The sequence below is a fragment of the Sarcophilus harrisii genome, chromosome 2, assembly GCF_902635505.1.
Source record: "Sarcophilus harrisii chromosome 2, mSarHar1.11, whole genome shotgun sequence".
Classification (NCBI taxonomy): Eukaryota; Metazoa; Chordata; class Mammalia; order Dasyuromorphia; family Dasyuridae; genus Sarcophilus; species Sarcophilus harrisii.
The window spans coordinates 283907851-283934558 of record NC_045427.1 but is presented as its reverse complement, the minus strand read 5'-3'; the positions used below and the strand labels follow the sequence as shown (position 1 = coordinate 283934558).

The following is a 26708-nucleotide window of genomic DNA, read 5'->3' as shown; positions in this document are numbered from 1 at the left end:
TTATTCTAAAAGGCCAGGGGAGGTGTAAGGTAATGAAATTACAGAATAATAACTCTAAATATAATGTCTAAATAGAAGACATAAGAAAAAATAAAAACTTTATTCTACTATTAAAATTCTTGTGATTATATCATCATACCATACAATCCGTGGCATAGTTTCCCTAAATGTAAAGATAAAGAAAGAAGAATCGTTTCATCTGTTTTGAAAGATTTTTCACAAAATGATTTTACTAAAGGAAGTATAGTTTGACTTCTGTCATCTGGAAAAAAAGAAACAAAATAAATGCTTTAAATTTACTTTTTCATGCATATTGAAAAATAAACAAGTATAAGATTCATGAAGCAAACCATACTACTTTATATCCTGTAAATCAGAAGAATTTCCAAAATATATATACCCTCTTTACTTCTAGGAACAATTTTACTTTAACCACTGCAAACATACATTGATATTCTATTTTAAAGACAATTCAAACAGGAGATTTTTGCAATGATTATAAATTCTAATAATCAAAAATATCTATTTCTTGAAAAAAAAAAACCCGAGGAGTTAGAAATAAAAGACATTTCCCTCCCCCTCATGATCTTATGATCTTTTGGGAAAGACAACATATAAATTCATGAAAAACAGAAATGCAGCCTGACTGGATTTTTCCATTTGCTATTGAACTTTCTCTCCTGGGACTGTATATAATATTTTGTCTATTCTTGTTTTATGTATCTTATCATGTATCACTTTGTGTTTTAGCTATCTGAATACTACCCCTTATTAGATAATATATTTTAACTGTCTTATCTAAATCCTGCATCGTCTTCAGGAGCTAGCTGTACTCTTTTCAGCTTAGACACATATCAAAAACCCTATTGTTCTTACTACAAGTGGACCTACTTTATATATTTGCAGTATTGGACAGTTATAAGTATAGAACTAACATAAAGGTTTGTTTTTCCTCTTCAAGGCTTTAGAGTAAATTTGGATTGAGGTTGAGTCATTTATTTCATCGTGTTGCTTTCAAAACCATTTTTAGTTTTTCATCTTAGTTGTGGATTAAAGAGTACTAGAAATTTCTGCTTTTCTTTTGAAATAACTTTATTACATTCTACATTTCCTTTTCTTTGCCTTTGACAAGATGACATATTGTTTAAGTTTTCTGCTGTGTCTTTTAGCTAAATATTGGTGTAATCTTTCAATGTCTAATGCCTTTCTTCAGGGTCTTAATAAGTTTTTCTTTTTATTTTAAAAATTCTGAGCATGAAAATATGAAATTAAATTATAATTTCCATTAACAAAATAAAACGGAAAAGGATGACTTCACGTGAAACCACAAAACTATTCTATACAGCTTATTTTTCTTTAAAGAATTCAGTAATTCAGGATGTAATTTTCAAAGCTGCCCTGTTTACATTTTCTTCTGGTCTTATGTCAGTTTTCTTTTGTGCATATTAAAAAAATTGCTTCAATGGATCCTCTTTTCTTTCTTTTCTTCTTGACAAACCTACTGCTAATCCTCTTTAATAGTTTTCTCAAGCTATTTCTGCTATAATTATATATGATGTCTATCCCTAAGAATACTCCTAAATAGTTCCAGTTTTTCTCTTATGCGCCTTTCCATGACAACCATTTAGGCATGTATTACTGTGTGCAGGTCCTAAAATATTTTTATGCTCTTGTCAAATATCAAGGAGATGGTTATAGCATCTATAATCTCTAATTCTATAAACTATAACATATATCATATTTTAAAACTTATTCTATTTTTGGTACAGCTGGTTTATTGGCTGGATTCACACCATCAAACTCAGAACTTTTTGAAATTCCATTTTACAATAATTAATTTTTCTCAAAATCATTTGAGACTTCATCATTACTTTTATCATCCATTATCAATCAGGTAACAATTCTGGAGTTTATGTTAAGTATTTATTTTCAATGTTTTCAAATTCTTCAGCTTTTTCTTCTTTGATCTGAGTAATTCCTCAGTTTAATTAATTTCTATTTCACCTATGCAGGCAAGGGAATGAAACTATTTCTTACATTAAGCTGCACTCATCTGTAATATATTGTGACATAATACAATTGTTATGTCTGAGAATAAGTTGACAAGAAATAGTATGATGTCTTTGCCTATCATTGATAAAAATCTGTTTCTGACTTTGTTCTAGTATACAATTAAGAAGCTTGAACTCTTCAGTCCAATTTATATCTACTGATGGTTTGTCCGATTTAGAGGTCACTATCAAAGCATTTCTGGCAGGGAAGATGTTGCTTGTTCTGATTTGTTCTAATATATCTTGATTTCCTGTAGTAGCAGAACTCAAAATAAAGCCACATGCTCTGCTATCTTCTATGTTAAGCATAAGATCAGCCAGCAACCCTATAGTAACTTAACTATTTTTTAGAGTCAGAAAAACAGCTACATCTAAGTGGTGGTGGCTAGGGTAGGATGAGCAGTGTGTATGTATGTGGATCCAATCAGTGGTAAGCCAGGCTAATTTCAGGATTTCTCCCAGGTTTTTACCCAAACCAGAGTAGTCCTTGATATTCAATAGTCTGGCTATCTTTTCCTTACTTTGCCTGTTGCTCCGCCTTGTGACATGGATGACAGGTTGAGCTTTGAGGGAATAATAGTTATTATTTTTAATGATGAACTACATTGCTCTTATGGATCACTGTATCACATATCTTTTTGATGTACTCATACATAATTATTCTCGACTTTGCTTGTATGTGACATCACAGAATCTCAGAATTAAAAGTAATTCTACAAACCAGATAATTTAATCTACATCTGAGTAGAAATCTGAATAGTGACCTCCTCTGCACTATAAGGTGCTATTCTAAATTTGTCTTTCTTGCACTCTACTGTTAGTTGCCTTTGTTATTTTTATTGTTATATTATAAATTACATGAAGACAATGACTATGTGATATATGGCTTGTACAACTTTCTTAGAGCGAGAACAATCCTCTGTACATGGAGATTTGTATTTATTTATATGTATTTAATATTTACTTAATTAATCTTCATTTTGTCTTACTTTTGGTATTGTCAAACTTTCTTTGATTTACTCAATAATACACTTAAAACAAAGTTAACTATATACAAGTTTTCTCCTATTTCCACAATGTCCACAATGTCTACTGCCACAATGTCTGAAATTCCTTTGGCAAGATCTTAAAAGCTGTGATCTAGATGCAGATGCTAATTAAGAGGGAAACTGCATTTTATTATTGATCAGTTCAGATGTTAAGGATGATTAATTTTTAAAAACCAGGAATCAATTATTTGAAATATTAATAGGATATGAGATAAGCTAGGTATATTTTAATAATGGAGAATGATTAGAATAGGAGACTGGGGATCCAGAATATCTAAGGGGATGGAAAGGAAGAAAGGTCAAAGAAAGGAAAGAAAGAAAGAAAGGAAGGAAGGGAAGAAGGGAAGGAGGGAGGAAGGAAGGAAGGAAGGAAGCAAATATTTATAAAATATTGTGTGCAAAACACTGTCCTAAATGTTTGGGATACAAATAGAAAACATATAAATTTACTAGAAAAAACAAAAATAGGTCTATACCTAAGATAATATCCCAAGTCTATGAACTAATTGTTGTTCAGTCATTTTTCAGTTATGTCTGACTCTGTGCTCTTCCACAATGTGCTATCAATACTGTCTTTCTTATATATATGTTTCTAGTTAGCAATCCTTATACATTCTCACTTTTGATTGTAATATGCATTTATAGGAGAAAATGATCCATATTAATTGGAGGAATGTTTTGTTGTTTCTCTTCTTACTATATATATATAGAGAGAGATATAGATATAGATATAGATATATACATACATACACACACACACATATATATATGTATATTTTTTTTTTTTTACTAAGTGTCTTTCCTTTGAGACAATTGTTTTCTGGATGACTAGAGAAAAAATAAGCATGTTGATGGATTCTTAAGAGTTATGGTTTTGAATAAATGATGACTCATAAACTACCTTAAAAGAAAAGGAATTGCTTCCTGGGATGATGGCTATGGGGGCTGAGCTGGTAGTAGGACCTGAGGATTATGGGAGGGTTCCCCTTTTAAGGGTTTTCTTGGATATGTCTGCTGGACAGAGTCAGTTATTCAGAAGTTAGTGGCAAGGAAAGTATTTCTTTCTCCATGGTGACTGCTCCCTTCATTGACAGCTCTGGCCTGGAAGCAGGGCCAAAGGTCTTTGGGAGACTATTATTCCCAAGATTCTTGAGTCAGGATATTGGACTACCTCCATTTTAATTTGAAGAGAGGGGGCAATGAAGATAGTGGCCATGGCAGTGGTTAAATTGTCTAGTACATACCACTTCTAGTCTCTGACTCATGGTGACTTGTTGCTTTAGATAGGCTGGCCTGCCTATTCCAATGGTGACAGTTAGAAGAAGACTGATACAGAAAAGATGAGGAATATCAAAGACAAATCTCATGTTTTTCGCAATTTTGTAAAAAAAAAAAGTCAACTCAGGGACTGGTCATTTCAAGCATTCAATGAAAAGCAAAATATAAGAAACTTTAATCTTAATTTCATACATCAAGTTAAAAAAGAGTTTAATTTAACAAAATAAAGCAGGAAAAATGCAAACACAAAATCCAAGACACATTCATTGTTAAATCAGGTGATCTGTTTTATCATCAGTCAGCTCCTTATGCTCATTACAAGCCATTAGACAAAATAGTTCATTGTCAAGCATTAGTTATTAACAGATCCAGAGAAACCACCTGTTAATTTAAATAAATAGTTATTTTCTACATGTCAAACATGGTTTCAAATTAAGAAAACAGGTGCTTCTCAGTGGGGAAAATTTTTCTTCTTTTAAAATAAGCTGCTTTGATCTAAGCTACTTTGACTATTCTGTCCATTGTTTTCTCTAAAGCAATGCAACTTACTATTGTTGAGAACTTTAAAAATAAAAGGGGGAAAAAGCCATTTTCTTACATAGCTAAAATTTTTATATAAAATTCTTAGGTTCAAAGTACTATCCTAAGAGTAGCTATATTTCCACTTTGTAAAATTTAGTCTTACTCCAATTTTGGCTGCTAAGACTTTATAATTAACCATCAACAAGAAAAACATGTGTGGGGAAATTGGGAAGGCACTCCTGGTAGTACTTCATTTCTACATAGACATTATATATTTAAAATAAAATTGACTTTTGTTTCATTGGAAATCAGTAAAGTAGCTGAATAGATGTAGCTAAATTAAAGCTGTGTTTAAACCAATATCCTTAATATTTCAGAATTCAACCATTTGAAGAGGCAGGGGTTGGACTTATTATTTCATTAGTACATAGGGCTAGTGTCTGAGGAGAGACATTAGAAGCCAGATCTTCCTGGATCTTTATTTGCTACACCATGGCTACCTCTACAACAACCAAATAAAAGTAATTGCAAATGAGGACAGATTAAGGACCTGGAAATAATAAGCCTACTATAATTAATCATTGTTATTGTATCCTCTTCTTTTCCTCAATTCTCTTTGAGAGTTTATATTCAGTTAACACTTCATAATGCTTGGGTGAACTGTCTTATTACTGATACCTGTTATATTGATCTGCCTATCAACTATCTTCTCCTTGACTTTTTTATATAAAGAAAGCTATGGCTTAATATTTATAAATATAAAATGGCAACACCTGCAGTAAAACTGTAGCGAGGCAAAGCTACTTGGGTTTCACTCTTGTAGTCTTCCTGTATGCTTTATGAAATTGGCTTTGCATACTTTATGCTATTCATGTTGTTGATAGGATGATTAGTAGCCCAGGCAGTCAAACACCACTGATAGTGGCAGTAAAGTCTGCATCCATTGCTGTCAACACTGACAACATTACAAAATGTGTCACTATTAATGAACAGATGCAATCCTGGGTCAAAAATCATAAGCTTTTCTTTTGAAGACAAGGCATGAGAGTACTGACAATGATAGGTAGCATGATTAATTCCATAAGCAGAATCTTCCATGTTTTCAGGACATTTCACTAGTTTCTAGTGGAATATGCAAATGACCACATCTCTTTCTTTTTCTTTTTAAAAAATTTTTTCCAAGGTGAGATTATGCTTTGACATCATGTCATATGACTTAGGATGTAGGTGAAAATAGTGGAACTTACTAGGGATGAAAATGAAAATGAAAAAGCAGAAAGTAGCATAAAGATAGAACTACACTGAAAACAATTATTTTTTAATTAAACACTTTCACTGGCTCACAACCAGTGAATCATAACATTTCTCCATATCATAATTATTTGGATTTTCACATCAAAATAACTAGTCAACTTCATTGATCATATAAACATTTGCTATATGTTTGTGCATATGTGCTTTATACACACACACACACACACACACACACACAAACATATAAATGATTGTCAACAAGTTCCACCAATGTCAAGGGAAATAAAGGTCATGCAATGTAGTAGAAGGACCTTTAGATTCAGAATTATAAAACATGGGTTTCAGTTCTACTCCCATCATCACTTCCTAGGTGTGGCTTTTGGTAAATTACTTAATTTGAGCCTCTGAATCTTCATCTATAAAATAGGGATAATAAAACTTGCATTTATTTCAAAGGATTATTGTGAGATTCACATAAAACACTTTGAAAAGACTATTTTAAAAGGATAGTGTATTACATGTAGTACCAAATAAGATGAGGGTGTATTGATGTTTTACCCATTTGGAGAGTTGAGAATAATCTAATATTCAAATATGTTATTACTTATACCATATAAGGAAAAAACAAGTATGTATGTAGATACACAGAAGCAATTATATATGCATGCAAACAAAAGAATTTACCTGCATCAAACATTTCAAGCAGATTAACTAAAGTTTCAAATGCTGCAAGTCGTACACTGCTGCTCTCATCTCTAGCTAGTTCTATTAATTCAGGAAGCACAACACTTTTGGTTAGTTCTGTCCTGCACAACAACAACAAAGTATAAAGACATGGTTTGTACAACAATTTTCAATTAAATGGAGAAAATAACATCAAAAATAAGAAAACATCAGCTAAAGGATTCAGTATGTATTCAAATTTTTACAAATCATTAGGAATTAAGAGTAGGCAATGAGGAAAGAAAAGTATCACTTTTTGCAGATAATATGATAGTATATATTCAGGGCATCGACTAAAAAGCTACTCGAAACAATTAGCAATGCTGGCCCTAGTTGCAGGATATAAAATAGAGCCACATAAACCTTTGGCATTTCTATATCTTAACAACAAAACCCAGTAGCAAGAGATAGAGAAATGCCAGATTTTTACAAATCAGTTCTAATTATTCATGTTTTTCTGTAGAGAGCTTAACAGCTGAGTCAATATTGAACTTTATTCATTACAGACTAAAGAGAACTGCTTTCGTTATAAGAAAAGTTCAGAAAAAAGATATTGACTAGAGTGATTTATAAATAATTGTAAATGGAAGATGACAAACAGAATTTCCATATATGTGTCAGAGAAAATATTCTCAAAAATCTAAATCACTAGAAAAAAAATTTCTGCCTAAAGAAATGATACATGAAATTAGAGGCCACAAAACAGATTGATACACAACAGAAATAGTTTTAGACTAAGAATGATAATTATAAGCACAAAGAATTCTTATTCATCATCTTAATTTTAGCTTCTATTTTTTCATCATCATCAAATGTTATTGCTATGACTATCTTGTGCAACATGAACAGTGAATGTTAAAAGAAACCTTTGGTTATGTCTGGGTTCCTTGTTTATAAGATGACATGAGTCATAATTGTACATAATCAAATGAGAGAATCAAAGATATTCAATGAAAAGTGTGGGATATACTGAAAAATTCAAGCTATAACTAAAGCAAGGTATGAGACTATATTTACAGGATAGCAAACAAATGCTTTTTGAACGAATAATTCAACTTAATAAGGGAACAGGCTTTCCATTTGTTGTTTTTTGTTTTTTAAAATCTGAGTAGAGGGTTATTATAAGGGAAAATCTGATAGTATACTTGGAAACTGTAGTCTCATATAGATTTTATAAACATGAATTTTGCAACACAATATAGTAAGGAAAACACTGGCTTTGAAATGAGGAGACCAGGGTTGAATCCTAGCTTTACTATCTATTATCTATAAGGCCTCAAACAAACCACTTTACTTTTTAGGTTTTTAATTCCCTGACATATAAAATGAAGGAAGATTGGAATACATGATGTATAAAAATCCTTAAATAATTTGGACTTGTGAAATTCTTTAATTCTTCAACAAAATAAGCAAATATTGTATAATTTTATGATAAAGAATTTAATCTTTTAGAAAGTTGTTTATTAACTGGAATTGTAACACAACAAAGATGATTATAAGGAACACATTTTTTTATTAGATAAAGATATAATTTCTTCATGATACCTATGAGGAAAACCAAGAAAACAACTCTACATTTTAAAATAGGCTTCCATAGATTTGTCAATTTCTAGCTATCATGTTTGATTGTTTTTCTTTGTGATTTCTCCCACTTTATGGGAAACTAATTAGAACTTGATACTCTACTTTCAATAGCACAAGAAAACTATGTAGTAGATAAATGTAGACAAAACTAGAAACTGATCTATAAAATGAATTTTAACATGTTTTAAAACTCATTAGATATTTTCTATTCCTATTTTTTGAACTTTAGTTCTTAGTTAATGATCCTAAAAATTCTCAATAAGTAGTTGAAAAATGAAAATATAATATGGAAAATTGAGATGAGGTAACAAGCTATTCCACCAATAGAGTAGGACCAAGGGTCCTCAAACTTTTTAAATAGGGGGCCAGTTCACTGTCCCTCAGACTGTTGGAGGGCCGGACTACAGTAAAAACAAAATCTTTGTTTTGTGGACCTTTAAATAAAGAAACTTCATAGCCTTGGGTGAGGGGGATAAACGTCCTGAGCTGCTGCATCTGGCCCGTGGCCGTAGTTTGAGGACCTCTGGAGTAGGATATTTAGTCAGAGATGTCTGAGTATGAGTACAGAGGGGTTCATTTTTGGTTCATGATAATTCTAAAAGGACAAGATTAGCATTAGGGACCCTTGAGAAGAGTGGTTCTAGACAACTGATTACTCCAAAGAACTTTCATAAACAGTATCTTTTTGCCCTATAAAGTACTCTAAGTAATTATTCTATTCTGGAATTTATTAGAACACTCTTACAAGTATGATACAGAGCTATACCAAATCCACTCAGTCACAAAGAACACCCAAAACTTTTCTTAGTATAGAAATAAAAAGAAACAAAACTAGAAACAGAAACAAAAAGAAAATGTAGTTAAAAAAGGCAAATTGTTTTTTACTCCCACTATCCTTAACTATATTAAAAGGACTAAAGAAAAGGCTTTGGACCACACAAAGACTTTTTTGGCTTTTAGTATTTGTTCAGAATTAGTTCTGAGTTTTTTTTGGTTTTTAAGTTTTTAGTTTTGGTTTTTTAGTTCTGGTTTTTAAGATATGCTTTACCCTTCTTTCTTTACAGCTTACAGTAAGGGATAAAGTATTAATTTTTCTCATGATCTATTTTTCTAAAGGATAAGAGAATTGGCTGTCTCATGCTAATACCCTATATAAGTGTATAATATAATATAATATAATATAATAATATAAATATTATATATATATATATTATAATATATTATATTATAATTATAATAATATCATGGGCTTCAAATTTGTTGGCCAATTTTCCTAAAAGTTTACAGCTAACTAAACGAGACTGGAGTGTTTGGGACAGCTGTGCCTTGGAAACAAGTGGGTTCAAAATCTAGAAAGAAAAAAAAAAGGAAAGAAAATTCACATAGTGCTATAGTATCTAGAATTTATTTCAGATGCTCTTTTCAATAATAAATATATATTATAATAATTATATTATATAATATAAATATACAATATAAGTCCCATATACAAATAGGGTGAGAATTCCAAGCAAGATAGCCTAAGTCTAGAGTTTTTAGGAAAAGATTTAAAAAAAAAAAGTTTAAAAAGTAGTGGAAAATACCATAGTTTGTTATAATAATGGCCTGTCATAGGCAGTAACTCCTGCCTGGATTCAGGAATTAACTAACTAACTAAGTGAGGCTGTTTTTGAGAAAACTTTCTGGGTAGATGGTGAGGATGTAGAATATTATAACATAACACTAATTTCAAATCCAATCCTCAATACATTTTAAATGACTGAGATTTTTTGTTTAATTTTTTATTTTTGGCAAATCTATTAGGGCTAGGTAACTTGCCCAGGGTTACACAGCTAGGAAGTATTAAGTGTCTGAGGCCAGATTTGGATTCAGGTCCTCCTGACTTCAGGACTGGTGCTCTATCCACTGTGCTACCTAGCTGTCCCTTTTGTTTTAATTTTCAAAACAGCACATATAACAAGCGGGAGGAAAGAATAATTGCCATTATTTTACAAGTAGGAGTCCTTATAATAACATAATGTCTTATATCATGGAGGCAGAAAGTGGTTGTGTGACAATTATAGAAAAAAACCTTTTTAAAAGCATGCTTACCCTATACCGTGAGCTATGATGTCTAACTGTCGACACATACAAGATCGAACTTCATATTCTACATCTTGGCAGAGGGATTTCACCAGAGGAAGTATTTCTCTTTTAATGCTGAAGGGAAAAACAGACATGTGAATGAATGTAATTTTTAATATGATATTCAAAAAAATTACAGTTTTATAAGTGAAATTGTTTAAACAGCAGTTATGAATAGTATCATTTGCCTATGAATAACACAAAAAGTAGAATTAATATTTGTAATGATTAACTTTGTAAATAGCAACTAAAAATAAGAAGCAAGGTTGTCAGATTATGATGTCCAAATAATCATGCTAGCATCTTATTCTTTCCAATTGATCTGTCTGCATTATCCAGACCATATCATAATTTTAAAAATTATTATGTTACATATTCAAAGCCTACCACAAACACAAATTGTGCAGAATGGTATAGATGAGTTACATGAAAAAGATTTATAATGAGAGAATAACTTCTTTATGACATTATCTACCAATTTGAAAACTTCACAATGATGTTATCTCATCTTTAGGAATATAATTATAAAGACTACAATGCAAAAAAAGAATAATTTTTAAATAGCCATAATATCTGGAAAGAATAAAATATAAATGAATCATACATTTTTTGCCTAATATGTATTATACAAAATGTATATTAAAATGTCATGCATGGCAAACCTATGAAATTTAAAACATATATATTTTTACATACTTATTATAAAATAACAAAAATATATTCTTCTGAGATAATTAGTAATATAGGTAATCTATATTACTTAACTATTAAAATTACCATCTAAAGTTCATATACAAATACTTACATATGGGCTTCAAATTTGTTGGCCAATTTTCCTAAAAGTTTACAGCTAACTAAACGAGACTGGAGTGTTTGGGACAGCTGTGCCTTGGAAACAAGTGGGTTCAAAATCTAGAAAGAAAAAAAAAAAGGAAAGAAAATTCACATAGTGCTATAGTATCTGGAATTTATTTCAGATGCTCTTTTCAATAATAATTTAATGTGTTCTATATATTTCCCTTTTTCATCTTCAGAGCCACAATAATTAACAGTCCAAATTTCAACTTATAGTACATATTGGCAAATAACAAGAGAAAAGCACTTGTGCTCTTGGCTATTACAGCAGGTACTATATATAATAAATTTTATAATTACTAAGTATTTTCTTTCAGTATACGCAATAAAAAGGTTAAAAAAATTATGATTCTTCATATAGAATGAGCACATTTAAAATTAAGGATTATTTTAAGAAAAAGTTCATTTCTGTGCCTGTAGTTAATGGCAAGGAATTAGAATTATGGCCATGAGAAAAGTCTGCAATGATTTATGTGTTCTGGGATACATTCAAACAAACTTCCAAAAGAAAGTGACTAGGTAATATATTATCTTTAAAATTTTTCCTCCATTTAAATTTTATTTGTCCTTAAAATTATAAAGATTGCAGCTTAAAACTTGTTACAATATAAGTAATTCTCTGTCAAAGGAACACAGAATCACACCTTGACAGAGTGCTATAAAGCTGATGTGTCTATATTAAAAATAAATTATTTTTGAGAATGGACACCATTTGTGGTGAAAAGAACCTTGGGCTGGGACTGAGATGTGTATTCTAGTACCAACTCTACCACTGTGCAGTTGGAGGTCTCACTATATTTCTCTGGGCCTCAGCTTCCTCATCTATAGGTCCATGACCCTATAAAAAGATGGCTGATGTTGGTAATGAAAAAGCCTAACAAATATTTGGAAGAACCCTACATAGACAATGGTGATAAATATGGATACAAAAATACAAAATAAAATACAAACAATAACATATTTTTGCTTGGCATTTAACTTTTTCACGCAAACCTAGCTTTGGAGCTCAGAGGCCCCTCACTATATGTGAGGAAACTAAGATTAGTTAGAAGGTCATGCTCAAGTCAGCTCTCTGAGCATCAGTTTCTTCCTCTAAGAATGCAGGAGCTAGACTCAATGACCTCTGAGGTCCCATTCTCCTCTAGAGGCAGGATCCTTGAACACCTAGAGAAGACTTGCCTGGGCTCATGTGGGCTATGTGGTCAAGGAAGGATGGCAGCCCAGTCTTTTGACTCCAAATCCACTGTACTATGCTACTTCTTCTAGAATGATGTTATTGCTATTTCAGGGTAGATATGAATGTATTTCCACTTCTGAATGTTAATATTACATTCAAAGATCCAAAAACACAAATAAGCTCTTCTAAATGATATCAAAAATTTTTTGCACATGGAGAATTACCTGGCTTTTTGGCATCATGCACCTAGGCATTAACTTTATGTCACTGAATTATTCCAAGCATTCTGACATTTTAAAGCAGTCATAAACTAGAGCACTAACAAAAATTGGTTTTATGACAAGAAAGGGAAAATGGGTCAAATAAAACCTCTCTCTTTATTCAATGAACTGTGATGAGGAAATATTCCCAACTGTATTTTGGGCTATAATAATTTTCCTATTTATAAAAACATTGTTTATAGATATTATTTAAAGACTGAAAAAGGAAAGTCATTTATTGCAAAAGAACAAACACATTTTCTACTTTTCTATTAAATTCAGAGATGAAAGCATTAATAATATTAAGGAAAAAAATACCTCATGTCTTAAGGTTTCTTTTGGCAAAGATTCTATTACTGATAGAAGAGTTTCCAGCCATGCATTACTGACACCTGTTAAAACATACATATATCAAGTTACTTCAGTTATCAATCATCAAATTAGCTTCAACTTGGTATATAAATATTTATAATAATTTTAAGGATAAAATTAGAAAAATAACATTTTAGTATCTTTCCTCATTTTTGTTTCAATCAATATTTTTTTAAATGATTGCTAGTTTCAAACAAAGATTTTTGAAACTATTTTGTCATTTTTGTCTTCAAAAAAATATTTTATTTGCTATAAAGAATAAATAAAACCAGTTTTATTTTTTTAAAGAATGCAGGAAATTAACTTATGAGATAGTAACAGATTTTCAGTTTTGTAAAGATACTAGATTTTTATCCATTATATCTGAGGAAGTCATAGTGCTTTAAATTACACTATCCTTTAGAAGAATGATATCAATTATTGTAAATAGTTATTTTGGCTACAAATTATCTCGCATAGCCTATATATAAAGAATAAAAAACATTCACAGAAATAGTCACCTGACCTGCATCCCTGTGCTCCACATGCTGTAGAATGATATGTAGGAATGAGTGGGAATAATTTTGAATTGACACTGATTCCTCTTGTAGAATAGTCAAAAATGAAGCTGCAGCAGTTAATTGCATTTCCACTCCTGCAACATGCAGGACTTCCTGTATAACCATAAAGAGTAAGGATGCTATTTATTCATAGTACAGATAAGAAATGATTTAAAATACTAATTAGTAGTATAGGAATCAGACAAGCCTTTCTGATACAGAATACAGAAATAAACATGATCTTTGCTTCTAATTATTACTTTCTTTAAGAAAGCTATTTGCTAACCAACTAATATTTATTTGATTCAATTAAGCTTTTCAAAATATAAAAAGCTCTAAGGGATTATATTATAAAGAAATTAAAGTGATAGCTTAAATAAAGATGTAAAGAAAACATAAATGTTTAAGCACATTAAGGAATGGATGTGTTTTTTCCTGTAATACAGTTTTTTCATCTATATAATGTATGTCATTCAATTTAATTCAAAAAAGGGCATGACTTACCAACCAACATACATTTCACCTGTATATGTTTCCTATATTACAAAAAAGTCTTTATGCTTGTGAAATAAAAATGCAAAATGCAACACTGGGAAAGGATCTATATTTTTCTTATAATCAATTGACAGAGGTATAAATAAGAAAGGTACAAGAAAGAATATAGAAGTTGCAAGAGTTAGTTATTTTTAACTAAAATGACCAAGCTTTTTTTCCCCTTGTTTCTATTTCATTAGATATGTTTAATAAGTCCATGAATTCTCAAAAATCAAAATTATCATTATGTTTATTTTCATATATTAAAATAAAAATTCCTTTATAAATAATTTGCATAAAAAATAATGTATACACTTTAAGGTCGGATTTACTCAGTAGTATAATAAGGTAATATGAGAGGTACAGTAACACTGGCTCTGTCTAGATAGTGTATTGAATAAAAAACTTAGAGCTATAATGGATTTTAGAGATCATACAGTATAAACCTATCACTTTATCCATAAGGAAACCAAGGCCCAGGAAGATGACTTATCCAAGATAAGATCACACAGTTAATAAGCATTAGAACTAGTATTAGTCCTTATTTCACTAAAGGGACCTGTCTAGTCAAGAAGGCCACGCATTGCAAGCTGAAGGTCATGGTTATATGGATTCTGAGGAGTGATATAGTCAAGAGTAGTTTCCTGGAGAAATGATGGTCAGAGAAATAAGACTATGGTTCTGACATCTGCTTATTCCCTCTATTGCTAATATTAGAACTTCTTGTTGTAGCCATTCTCCATGACTTTGGAGACTGTGGAAAATCAGAGTTAAAAATTTTTTAAATTGACTATTTTTAGTTATAATAACCAATTTAATTTTAATTTTAAAATTAATATCTAGAGAAGTGTTTGGGCATTAGATGATGCTTTTATAATACAGTCATTAACATTATATTCCGAAGGCCAAAATATTTTAACAATGTGCATTTATCTTAACTTACTCTTTCACTTTTTATCAAATGTTCTTAGCTTTTCATCCATACTTTCCACAAATGTCTTGAAGCTGTACTTTGAAACTATGACCTTTGCAAAGATTTTCTTTTACATTGAAGATTGGGAAAGGGGAAAGTAGATTGAGGAAATAAATATGGAGGCTAATATATAATCATAGATTCAGAAGTAGAAGGAACTTTAGAAATTATTGAGTGCAGTCTTTTCATTTTGCAAATAAAGAAACTGAGGCTCAGAGTTTAAGGGATTTACCCATGGTGTGCCACAACTATTAAGTATGGGAGGCAGAATTTGAACCCAGATTTTCCTAACTATACATCTAACAATCTATATACTAGGTCATGCTTCTTGAAGAAATAAGTACTCACTTCCCTTACCATAACCCCACCACCCCACCAGGAAACTATTAGGTGTTCCTTCAGAATTCATGCAATTATTCTGATGATTTAACATAGGATCTTGTCTATGTGGGGCCAATGTTTCTGTATTTCTCATTGAACATTTATTATACAACTCTATACAAATCAAGAGTGATTTGAAAGGACACTTAAGTGAATATTATAGTGCCTACCAAAATGTGTGGTATAGTGAAAATAAATATTTGTGGATTTATTTTTTAAAAAGCTATTGCAAAAATAATCCCTCATTTTAAAGGAAAAAAATCAGACATTCCTATGGTCAGTACTTGTACCCAAAAATAACCTAAATAACTTTTACTATAACTGTTTTTTTAAACTATTATTTTCTGCAATCTGCACCTTTTATTATATAAGTTCTATTCCCAATTTTCCCGGGGAAACCATACTGAACCTATGGTATAGACTATTCAACTTATATTCTACTTTCTATTATTTACCCACATTAAAAAAAAAAAAAACAAATCCAAATGACTAATTAAACTGTTTGTGATTTTTTTTCTTTATGGCTATAATAACTAAATTACCCAAGAAAAATATTTCACTTTTGGCTAACGTGAGAGCAATAAAATCAGATCTAGTTTCCTTTATAGCCCCAGATGGTAGTATTTAGAAATCTAGAAGTATCCTCTAAAGAGATAAAGGAGCTATGGGAAATTTTTACAGAAGCTTTTGTATACTATATTCCCAGAAAACCAGACAAACTACTATTAAACAAACAAACAAACCCAACCAAAAAAACCCCCAAAGTCTTTGGCCATAAGTAGTTGGTTTAAAAAAAAACAACAAAAACAAAACCAATTTCACTAAGTAGTTATTAAAGCCTTTTAAATGTTCTAGGCCACAAAGAACACCTAGAAGGGATAGGTGCATGGTTTAAAGTACAAGCTGCAACTAATATCTAAGTCTAAGTCCCCTTCACTGTTTTAACAGCAAACATTACTTTGGACTGACAATGATGGACGGATTAAATTAGTATGGCCAATAGATAAATACATCACTTATAGATCTCAGAAGACAAAACTTTAATTTTTTTTTGAAACAGAAAAGACTTTAAATGCAGTGCTAAAATAAGGAGTAATGGCTACAATGTAGAGTCTGGTTCATTATGGTTTGCTGTTGTAACTTCCAAGAGTTGTAAATCTGTCCCCATTAGAAGGTAATGAAAAAATTCTTGGGTTTCATACTTATGCAAACTTTATGTAAAAGAAGAAAGTCTGAAGCTTTCCAACTTCATATCTTCATACTGGGTATCTTAGTCTTGATTCGCCTGAGGAAACACTCCCCCACCTAATTTGCTTTAATTTTCGAAAAATCCTCAAGAGTTATCTGGATTTGGATTTGTCTCTTGCTGTGCTGACTTCAACATCTGGGGCTGTCCACTGTTAAGAAACCAGCACAGACTAAGAGATTGTATCACTACTGAAAACTGATTTCTATGCTAACATTCTTTGAAAAATAATGAAAATAAAAATTCAATACTTACCAATTAAAAGAACAGCTCCAAATGAGTGTTCTCCTCCACAGAGCCACAAACTCTGGATAAACATATGTGAGATCCACATTCTCTGGACAAATAAGTGTGCCTCCTCATGGAACTCAGAAGACACTGAAAAGTAAATTCCTCTATTGCTTAAATGCATGCCTTGATGCCTACATTGAGAATTGAATTGTTCCTTTTACATAAAAGTGTAGCTGGGGTCTCCATTTCATTTTCACAAACATAGACCATTTGGAAATAGGCCATAATGTCAAACCAATTCATGATTTACTGTTCCAAGCAAACAGAAAAAGTCCATATTCAAAAAAAAGAGAGGAATATGTATTAATAAGCAACAATTAAACATAGACGTGGTTAAATTAAATTTCTGATTTCATTTTCAATCAGCATGAATGGTCCTTCAGGTCCAACTAAAAAAGTATTTTGAATAATAAATACTATTGATGGCTTGCAGAAACACAACAATCTCCAATGAAATAGCTTTTATATCAATCAGGATCACTCAGCTTTTTAAAATAAAATTGTTAGATAATTGTGAAAAAAAACTTTAGGTTTGAAATGAAAACCAAATCTCTGACCCCCAAGGCCTCAGTGAATATAAAGTATAGAAGGAGTATAGAAGAAGGATTGTATAAAAGATTAGTCACAATGATACCTGAAAAGAGCAAATAAGTCCTAAAGTCAAGCCTCACACCACACATTTCAGTAACTATACTCCTTTATCCATGGGACCTATGGTTCACTATAGTCAGGATAGTCCTTATAACAAATATAAACATGAATTATCATGTCCTTGAAAACCATAATTCCAATAACAGAATACTATCTATATTTAATTTTAGAGATAATTTTTGAAGGATCTAATAAGTCTTGGAATTTTAATAACGATTGAAAAATAATGTAGAATAAAATTATCTCACTTTGAAAACATAACATTTTTGAAAAGAAGTGATAAACAATATAATCAGAATATCTATTAAGGTCCCTTAAAAAATATGGCAGTTCCATTCTCTTCTCTCCCTCCCATTACTGACTTGCCACATCAATCACATTCATTTTAAAAGAACTTGAAAATCAAAGAGGAAATTAGAGACAATTAAAAGTTTAGTGCTTGCTGAGTTACATGCACAAATTATCTTTAAATCAATGTTTTGTTCATTATGAAGATTCATGAAGCCCTTTAAGGGATTACATCTGTATAATGTATTCTGTAACCAGAGTAACATTAAGAGACAATGCATTACTTTCATTCAACAATTCATTTATCAACTACCTAAAATGTAAACCCAATGCTATATTTGGTGTTTTGTGGTATATGAAAAAAATAAAATCCCCAAACACTGCCCTTGAACTAATTCTCTAGTTTTGATTAAGAATCTAATATTATAACATGCACTACTAACTCCTCCAGATCACCCATCCCCCTCTATTAATTCCAAAATGGATGGAGAAAAACTCAAGAGGAGCTTTTTGACTGAATAAAAATCTGAATCAATAATTTTTTTAGCCAATACACAAAATGATAAATAAAAAAGCTTAAAACACATTAAATATCATATTCAGAATAATTATTTCCAAGTATCTAAAATTCAAAGAACATAAATATAGAAAAATGTAGAAACCTGTATTTTATTTACTCTATCATTTTATTGTGTTTCAAATATATTCTGAAATTTCCTAGTACAAAAACAATTTCTTTAAAAATATTTTTAGAAACACTTAAAAGAATAATAATTTAATATTGGATGAAAACCTAAGAGAACTAGGTTTTAATTTTAGTTTTGTCTTTAATCAGCTGAATCACCTTAGTAATACAACTTCTCTGCATGCAATCAACTAACAACCTCTCTCTATTTAAAAAAATTCTTCATCAAAAAAATAAAGTTAGGACACAATGATCTCTACCTTCCAGTTCTATGAAGCCTGCTCTAGAGACAACAGCCATGATCGTTTACTTGGTTGACAACAAACATTTATTGAATGCATTTGTGTACAGAGGATATGAGCTAGATGTAATGGAAATGACAAGGATAACTACAGACAGCATTTGTTCTTATGGTACTTCATAGTAGGAGTATATGAGAATTTCCACATTTTCTTTCAATTTTGAAACTTGTATTTATTTCCCTTGGAAATTCATATGTAACACAAGAGAGTACCTTTAAAAGTTTCTTTGTTCCTTTGTAGAATAGCCTGTAGTGTCCAGTTTTCTCTTTTATCTATACACAAAAGACTCAAAGATTTAAGAGGTCCTGCAAATAAAGTAGCAAGATGGGAGATGTGTAATATCTTAGGAAGAAGAATAGAGAAAAGTTAAGAAGTTCATAAAAGCTAAATATTTGGGTGATGCTTTGGGACCTTCAACAGTAAAGGCTAACTTCTGTTTGCATTGGACGGTTTGAATTAATTGCTAATGCATACAATCTCTCCCTTCCTTCCCCCCCCCCCCCCACCCCGTCTCTCTGTCTCTCTTTGTCTCTCTCTCTCTCTGTCTCTCCTCCCTCTCTTTGACATTCTCTCTCTCCTCTCTGTCTCTCTTTCTTTGTGTCTGTCTCTCATTTTCTCTCTTTCCTCTCTCTGTCTCTCTGACTTTCTCTCTGTCTCTTTTTCTTATCAGTAACTGATTTGGATCAAAAGCTATTTTCTTCTACCTGAAACTAGATGCAGGAATTTCAGAGTTTATAAGGCACACAAAGATTTTTGCAGATGGTGACTTTGCTAATGAGAAATGTCTCATGATTTGCAAGATAGTTTGTCATAAATTGCTTGCTGCACTGATGCTAGATAGTTTAGTAATCTGGCAATTAAGAAATGCAGAATTTCTGAAGAATTCTAGCCACATCTCTGCCCTATGCCCTTTTCTCTGCTGACGGTATAAAAAAATTCTCAGAGGACAGTCTGAGGATCCCAAGTGCCTTCAGAGGTTTTGAGAACACTAGAGCAACAAATGATATTACCAAATCTTTGTTGTTCATCAGTTTGAAAATAACAATCAGTAAAAAGATCCAACAAAGACTGAGCATCCTAAAATGGGGACAGTGCCCACAAATATTCCCAAAATGGATAGAGCCTTGCTTCTATACTCCTGGTGAGCTATCCATAGTAAACCAAGAGCTTTTTTGTACTGACTTAGTACAATAGCAACACTTGGTGACAACTGAAAGTCTGCATTAATTTCTGTAAATATTTTTCTGTTATTTTGTTGCTGCTGTTTTTACTGAGACAAATCAAATGAATTATCTAAAATCTATCTTGTCATAGTGGTATGAGTTAAAAATATTAAATTATTATCCCAATGATTAAAAATCATTTGTATCTATGACATTTGCTCCAGTTATTTCAACTATTTTCATTTAAATTCAAAATATCACTATATCAGATCTATTTTTATGGTGATTATTCTGCATGGAAAAATAAGATCTAACATACATAGTGGATTAGGGCTTAACATCACTATAAATTTTATAATATGAACAGATTGAAGATCAAACAATCAATAAGCATTACTAAATGCTCACAATGTGTCACCCTTTGCTAGGTTCTGGGATATAAGTGGACTTTTGTCCCTGTCCTCAAGAAGTTGATGTTCTATTAAGGAGATAAAATAAATCTAGGGTGTTGTGACAAGGGAAGGGTGCTTTGGCCTACACAGTTATAGGAATTGTAAAAGAAGTTAGCTGGCAGAGTATCATTATATCCTTTAGTCATTTTTCTCTGAGAAAAAAGGTAAAAAGCATGGTGTGGGGAAAAAAGGAACAGAGGTAGAGAAAAGTATAAGCAAGACGCCTTTGCTGCCTAGGCCCTGGAGTGGATGACCGGCTAAGCTGATGGTGTGGGTGGAGATGGAGGTGAGGGGAAGAAGGGCCATGGAGTCTAGTGTTGTCTACGTAAAGGATTCTAAAGGACTGATTCATCTTGGAACCTGAGAACAATGAGGCCAAAGAAAATAAACGATTTGGCCAGATATTAGATAGAATTAGAATCCTCTCCCTTCTCAAATTACTTTTATTACTTTGTACATATGTATACATATATATTTGTGTCTATATACACACACATATATATACACACACACACATATGTATGTTTTGTTTCCCCCAGTCACTCATGTAAGCTCTTTGAGGGCAGAGACTATTTTGTTTTTGTTACTTTTCTTCTATTTTGTTAGAAATGTTGATAATTGATCCAGAAAGACAAAGGTCTGACTAGAGTGAGACAGTTGACTCCTGCATGATTTCAGGAACTCAGAAAAAATAAAAATGAGAAAATATGGCATGGCAGAAATTGCAATAAAGATAATAAAGATGGGGAAAGCAACTGGATTAATCCAAATAAACATAAATAATGTCTACCCTTATCAACTTTCAAAACATTAAGGGACTAATTTTCAGGATATCTGAAAGGGGGAGAGACATCATATGACAGAATATTATTGACCAAAAAAATCTGATCAAGAAAGTAAAAATAAATAATAACTACTAACTGCCTTACCTACTTAACTATTTCTATATAATCTTCTTTAGAATATTCTACATACTTACTGAGGGCATCCCTAATGAAAATATGGGGAAAAAACCTAAAGTCTTCATTAAAAAATACTGAATAGCAGGCTACATCTTTACAATAATATAACTGACTGAAAGCTTCAGAGAATTTAAGATATTATATTTTATATTTGCTATAATAAAAACCATTTAGTTCATTAGAATACAATGTTAACAGATCCTCTTCTAACAGTATTTTGTGTGATATTTAAGATATAAGATTTCTTAAAAGAAGCAGCAACAAAGAATTTTATTCAATGGCTTTCTGATCACTGTCAAACAAGGCATAATATTTAATATGTACTTATTACACTATTCTTACAGATTTTAAAAAAATATATTGTGATCTTACTACACTTCAATGTTAATAATAACCCTTATTTGTCTTCTCTCCTGTTACAGCTTGTTTATTTCTTCTTTCTGATCTTACTGTTTCCTATGTTGGCACCACTTAATTTCTTTTCTATAGACAAAGTAATATTAAATATACAAAAAATTATCAAATATATGCTATACCCAAAGTTCTGTACTATGGTCAAAAATCCTAAATAAACATTAGCTAGAAAACTATACAACATATTACAAAGATTATATATTGTGACCAAATGGGATTTATACCAAGAATGCAGGAATATTTAACCAAAAGAAAACTATTAACATTATTAACCATATATCAATAAGAAAAATAACAAAAATCAAATGATTCTATTGATATAGAAAAAGTTTTTTAATAAAATGCCATATATATTCCTATTAAAAACATTTGCAAGCATAGGTAAAAATGGATTTTTCCTTAAAACAAGAATTATCTACTTTATAAGTATTATTTATAATGGACATGATCCAGAAGCTTTCCCAATAGGATAAGGAGTGAAACAAGTATGCCCATTATCACCAATATCATTCAATACTGTACTAGAAATGCTAGCAATAGCAATAAGAGAAAAAAAAGAAATTGAAGGAATAAGAATGAGCAATGAGTTAATAAAACTATCTCTTTGTAGACAATATGATGACTCTAGAAATTCAACTAAAAATGTAAGGAGAAACAATTAGGTGAAACTGTACCAAAAAGTAAGATATAAAAAGCCTACATAAGTCATCAACATTTCTATATCTCAACAACAAAATCCTACACAAAGAAATAGTAAGAAATAGCCCACTTAAAATAGTTGTAACATCCCCAACTGATAAACAGTCAAAGAATATGAACAGGCAGTTTTCAAATGAAGAAATTAAATCTTTAATCATATGAAAAAATGCCTTAAATCACTATAGACTAGAGAAATGCAAATTAAAACAACTCTGAGGTACCACCCTCATACCTATCAAATCAGCTAAAATTACAGAAAAGGAAAATGATAAATGCTGAAGATATGGGAAAACTGGAACATAAATACATTATTGGAGGAGCCATGAACTGATCCAACCATTATGGAGAGCAATTTATAGTTTTTTTTTTTTTCAAAGAATTTGAAATTGAGAAGAAATGTGGGGAATTCCCCATCATTTGGGAAATGGCTGAATAAGTTGTGGTATTTGAATGTAATAGAATACTAGTGTACCTACAAGAAATGAATTGGTGGATTTTTTAAAAATCTGGAAAGTTTTACATGAAATGATACTGAAATGAGTAGAACCAGGAGAATAATGTATACACCAACAGTAAGATTATGTGAGAATCAACTATGATAGACTTAGATCTCAGCAATGCAATGATTCAGGATAATTCAAAAAGACTCATAATGGAAAAAGCTATTTACATCCAGAAAAAAAACCATGGAGTCTGAATGTAGATTGAAGCATATACTATTTCTACTTTTTCTTTCTTTCTTGTGGTTTTTCCCTTTTTGTTCTGATTCTTATTTCACAACATGACTAATTTTAAAAGTTTAACATGATTGTACATATATTACTTGTACCAGATTGCTTGCTGTTTTGGAAGAGGAGGGGTAGAAGGGAGAAAAATTTGGAACTCAAAATCTTATAAATTTTAAAAGCTAAACTGAACTAAAATAAAATAAAGTAAAATAGCTGTAATAGTATAAAATACTTGGAAGCATATCTGCTAAGTACACGCCTAGGAACTACAATGAAATAATTTAAAAATATTTTTCATATAAATAAAATCAGATATTTAAATAATTGGAGAAATATGAATTCAGGGATGGGTAGAGTCAATGTAATAAAACTGATAATTCTATCTAAACAAATCTAATTCAATGCCATCTCAATAAAATTTCCAAAATGTCATTTTATTGATAGAGAAAAAATAACAAAATTCAAGTGGAAGGACAAAAGGTCAAGAAATAACAGGAATCAGCAAAAAAAAATTTAAAGGAACAAAGTTTAGCAGTACCAGATCTTAAATTATAAGGCAGCAATTATTTGGCTATAACCAAAACTATCTGGTACTGGCTAAAAAATAGAAAGACAGATTAGTGGAACAGAGTAGACATATAATACACAATAGTACAAATATAAAAATTTAAGCTTTTGGGAAAAGAATTCACTGTTTGGTAAAAAATATTGGGAAAATTTGAAAATCTGGAAGAACTTGGGATACAGACCAATATAGTCTACCATATAGCAAGACAAGGTTTGAAATGTAAACATGATCTTGATATAAAGGGAAACAGAAGAAAATTTAAAGATCATGAAACATTATTACTATTAGACTTATGGATAAGAGAATGATTTATGAATAAATAAGACAGAGAGTAATGTGAGATAATTTTGAATATATTAAAGTTAAAAGGCTTTGTATAAATTAAACCAATGTAGCCAAGATTAGAAAGCAGAAAATTGGGGAAAATATTTATTGACAGTTTCTCAGATAAAGGTCTTACTTCTCAAATATATAGAAAATTGAGTCAAATTTATAAGAATATGAATTATTTCCAGTTGATAAAGGTCAAAGGCTTACAAACAGGCAGTTTTTAGCTGAGGAAATCAAAACTATATGTAGTCATATGAAAATAAGCTCTAAATCATTATTGACTAGATAAATGCAAATTAAAATACCTTTGCAATATTATCTCACACCTATCAGATTGGCTAAATCACAGAAGGGAAAATGAAAAAATGTTGGAGAGGATGTAAAAAAATTGGGACTACCAATATATTACTGGTGGTATAATGAACTGATCCAACCACTTTGGAAAGAAATCTGGAACTATGGCCAATGAGTTATAAAACTGTGTATATAACCTTTGATTCAACAGTACCACTATTTAGTTTGTTTCTCAAGGTGATCAGAACAAAACTGAAAAAAAAACATATGTCTTAAAATATTTATAGCAGTTCTTTGTGATGGCAAGAACTGGAAATTGAGGGGATGCCTATCAATTTGGCAATGGTTAAACAAATTGTGGTATATGATTGTGGTAGAATAATACTCTGCTGTAAGAATACTGATGATGATGAGGTTAGTTTAAAAAAAAACATGAAAAGACTTGAAATAATAAAGGGCAAAATGAGTAGAATCAAGAAAATGTTGCATACATTAATGGCAATATTGAAGAATAACTGTGAATGACTAAGTTATTCAGAGTATTATAAATAATCAACTAACTACAAAGAACCTATGAAAGAAGATGCTACCAACTCCAGAAAAAAGAATTGATGAATTTTCTATATACACATGTGTGTGTTAAGTATCAAATAGTGATCTTCCAGTATGGTGTGGGGAGAGAAAGGCAGAGAGACTGAAACTTAAAATGTAATAGAAATAAATTAAATTAAATTAAATTTCAAAAAAGTCAGAAAATTCTGTTAGAATACAGTTATGTTATTTTTAAAAATAAAGCTATTCGGTGCTCAAGACATTAAGTGCTTCCCAAAGCTCTTCTTGAAGACAGTTTTCATTATATGTAAGCAGAAACTTTTAACTTGGGGTTTACAAACTTTTAAAAAATTCAATAACTATTTCAATATAACAATTTTCTTTTTAATTCTACATATTTTATTTTATGCACTTAAAAATATTATTTTGAGAAGGGATCTATAACATGTTATTAAAAGGATCCATGATACAAAAAAGGTTAAGAATACTTGCTATATAGGCCTTATCTATAAACTATTAGCAACTTTTATTTCTTAATCCTAAAACATTTTCTAATGTATTTTCATCACCCTCATCTAAACCCACCTCTATGAAATGTTTATTTTAAACATCTTAGCTATTTCTTTTTAGAGTTCCTCTATTTCTTCAACCTCTAAAGCAGACATTAATGCATCTATTGTAATTATCTTCATGCTAGTCTTTTTTGCATATAAGATAAACCAAGTGTCTCATAGTTATGACAATCAAATCCATAAACTTATATAATTTACCTTTCCAAGAAAAACTGTGGGCCACCCTTTCTCAAGAATATAAAAATGTGTACCTAAGTTCTTTCAGTCATATGTCTATGTTAGTCATTAGACAAGAGTCTTACTTTTAAAATGGCAACATATGTAGATGGCTAAAAATGGTAATTCTTAGTATCTCCTTTTCCCTTTTTTCTGTCACCAAAACAGCGCACAGTCTTACATACACACTACTCATAAAAAATATCTCAACCTCTCTTGATACTACCCACACTCATTGCACTAGTCATTGAGGTGGAGGTAAAACATTTTTTTAAATGTCATATTGCTTGAAGAAATAATAAGGGCATGCATAATTCACTATCTACTCAAAATATTCCTAATAATTATTTTCAGAATCTGGAAATTAGTTCACTTTCTTTAATCTCAGTCTGATTATCTTATCACATCATAATAAATTAACACATTTTATTCTTTACTATAAATGTTCCTAATTATTTTTCTGTAAATACAAATCAATATTATATAAAAATAATCTATAAGTATTTCCACTTCTGGCCTTTATTATGGCTAAATTTATGTATACTCACACGCAAAAAAAGTGGAAGGAAAATAAAAAAAATTTTAAATTCAATATATATATGGTCTTCCATGCTGTCAC

At 30.8% G+C, this 26708-nt stretch overlaps 1 protein-coding gene across 5 annotated transcripts in view; it reads right to left on the bottom strand.

The window, feature by feature from the left end:
- The window catches only part of PPP4R4 (protein phosphatase 4 regulatory subunit 4), a 136044-nt gene that overhangs the window by 47907 nt on the left and 61429 nt on the right, over nucleotides 1–26708 (bottom strand). For 2 of the 5 annotated variants that reach the window (XM_031952338.1, XM_031952339.1), the window contains 6 exons: nucleotides 13755–13902; nucleotides 13196–13269; nucleotides 11391–11497; nucleotides 10553–10660; nucleotides 6839–6960; nucleotides 140–262 (listed from right to left, as the gene is read on the bottom strand). In XM_031952338.1, the coding sequence (XP_031808198.1) occupies nucleotides 140–262; nucleotides 6839–6960; nucleotides 10553–10660; nucleotides 11391–11497; nucleotides 13196–13269; nucleotides 13755–13902 (682 nt within the window). Of the gene's footprint in view, nucleotides 1–139; nucleotides 263–6838; nucleotides 6961–10552; nucleotides 10661–11390; nucleotides 11498–13195; nucleotides 13270–13754; nucleotides 13903–16878; nucleotides 17153–17177; nucleotides 17301–26708 lie in introns of those variants that run through there. The other 3 variants (XM_023501450.2, XM_031952340.1, XM_031952341.1) reach the window with 3 other exon arrangements.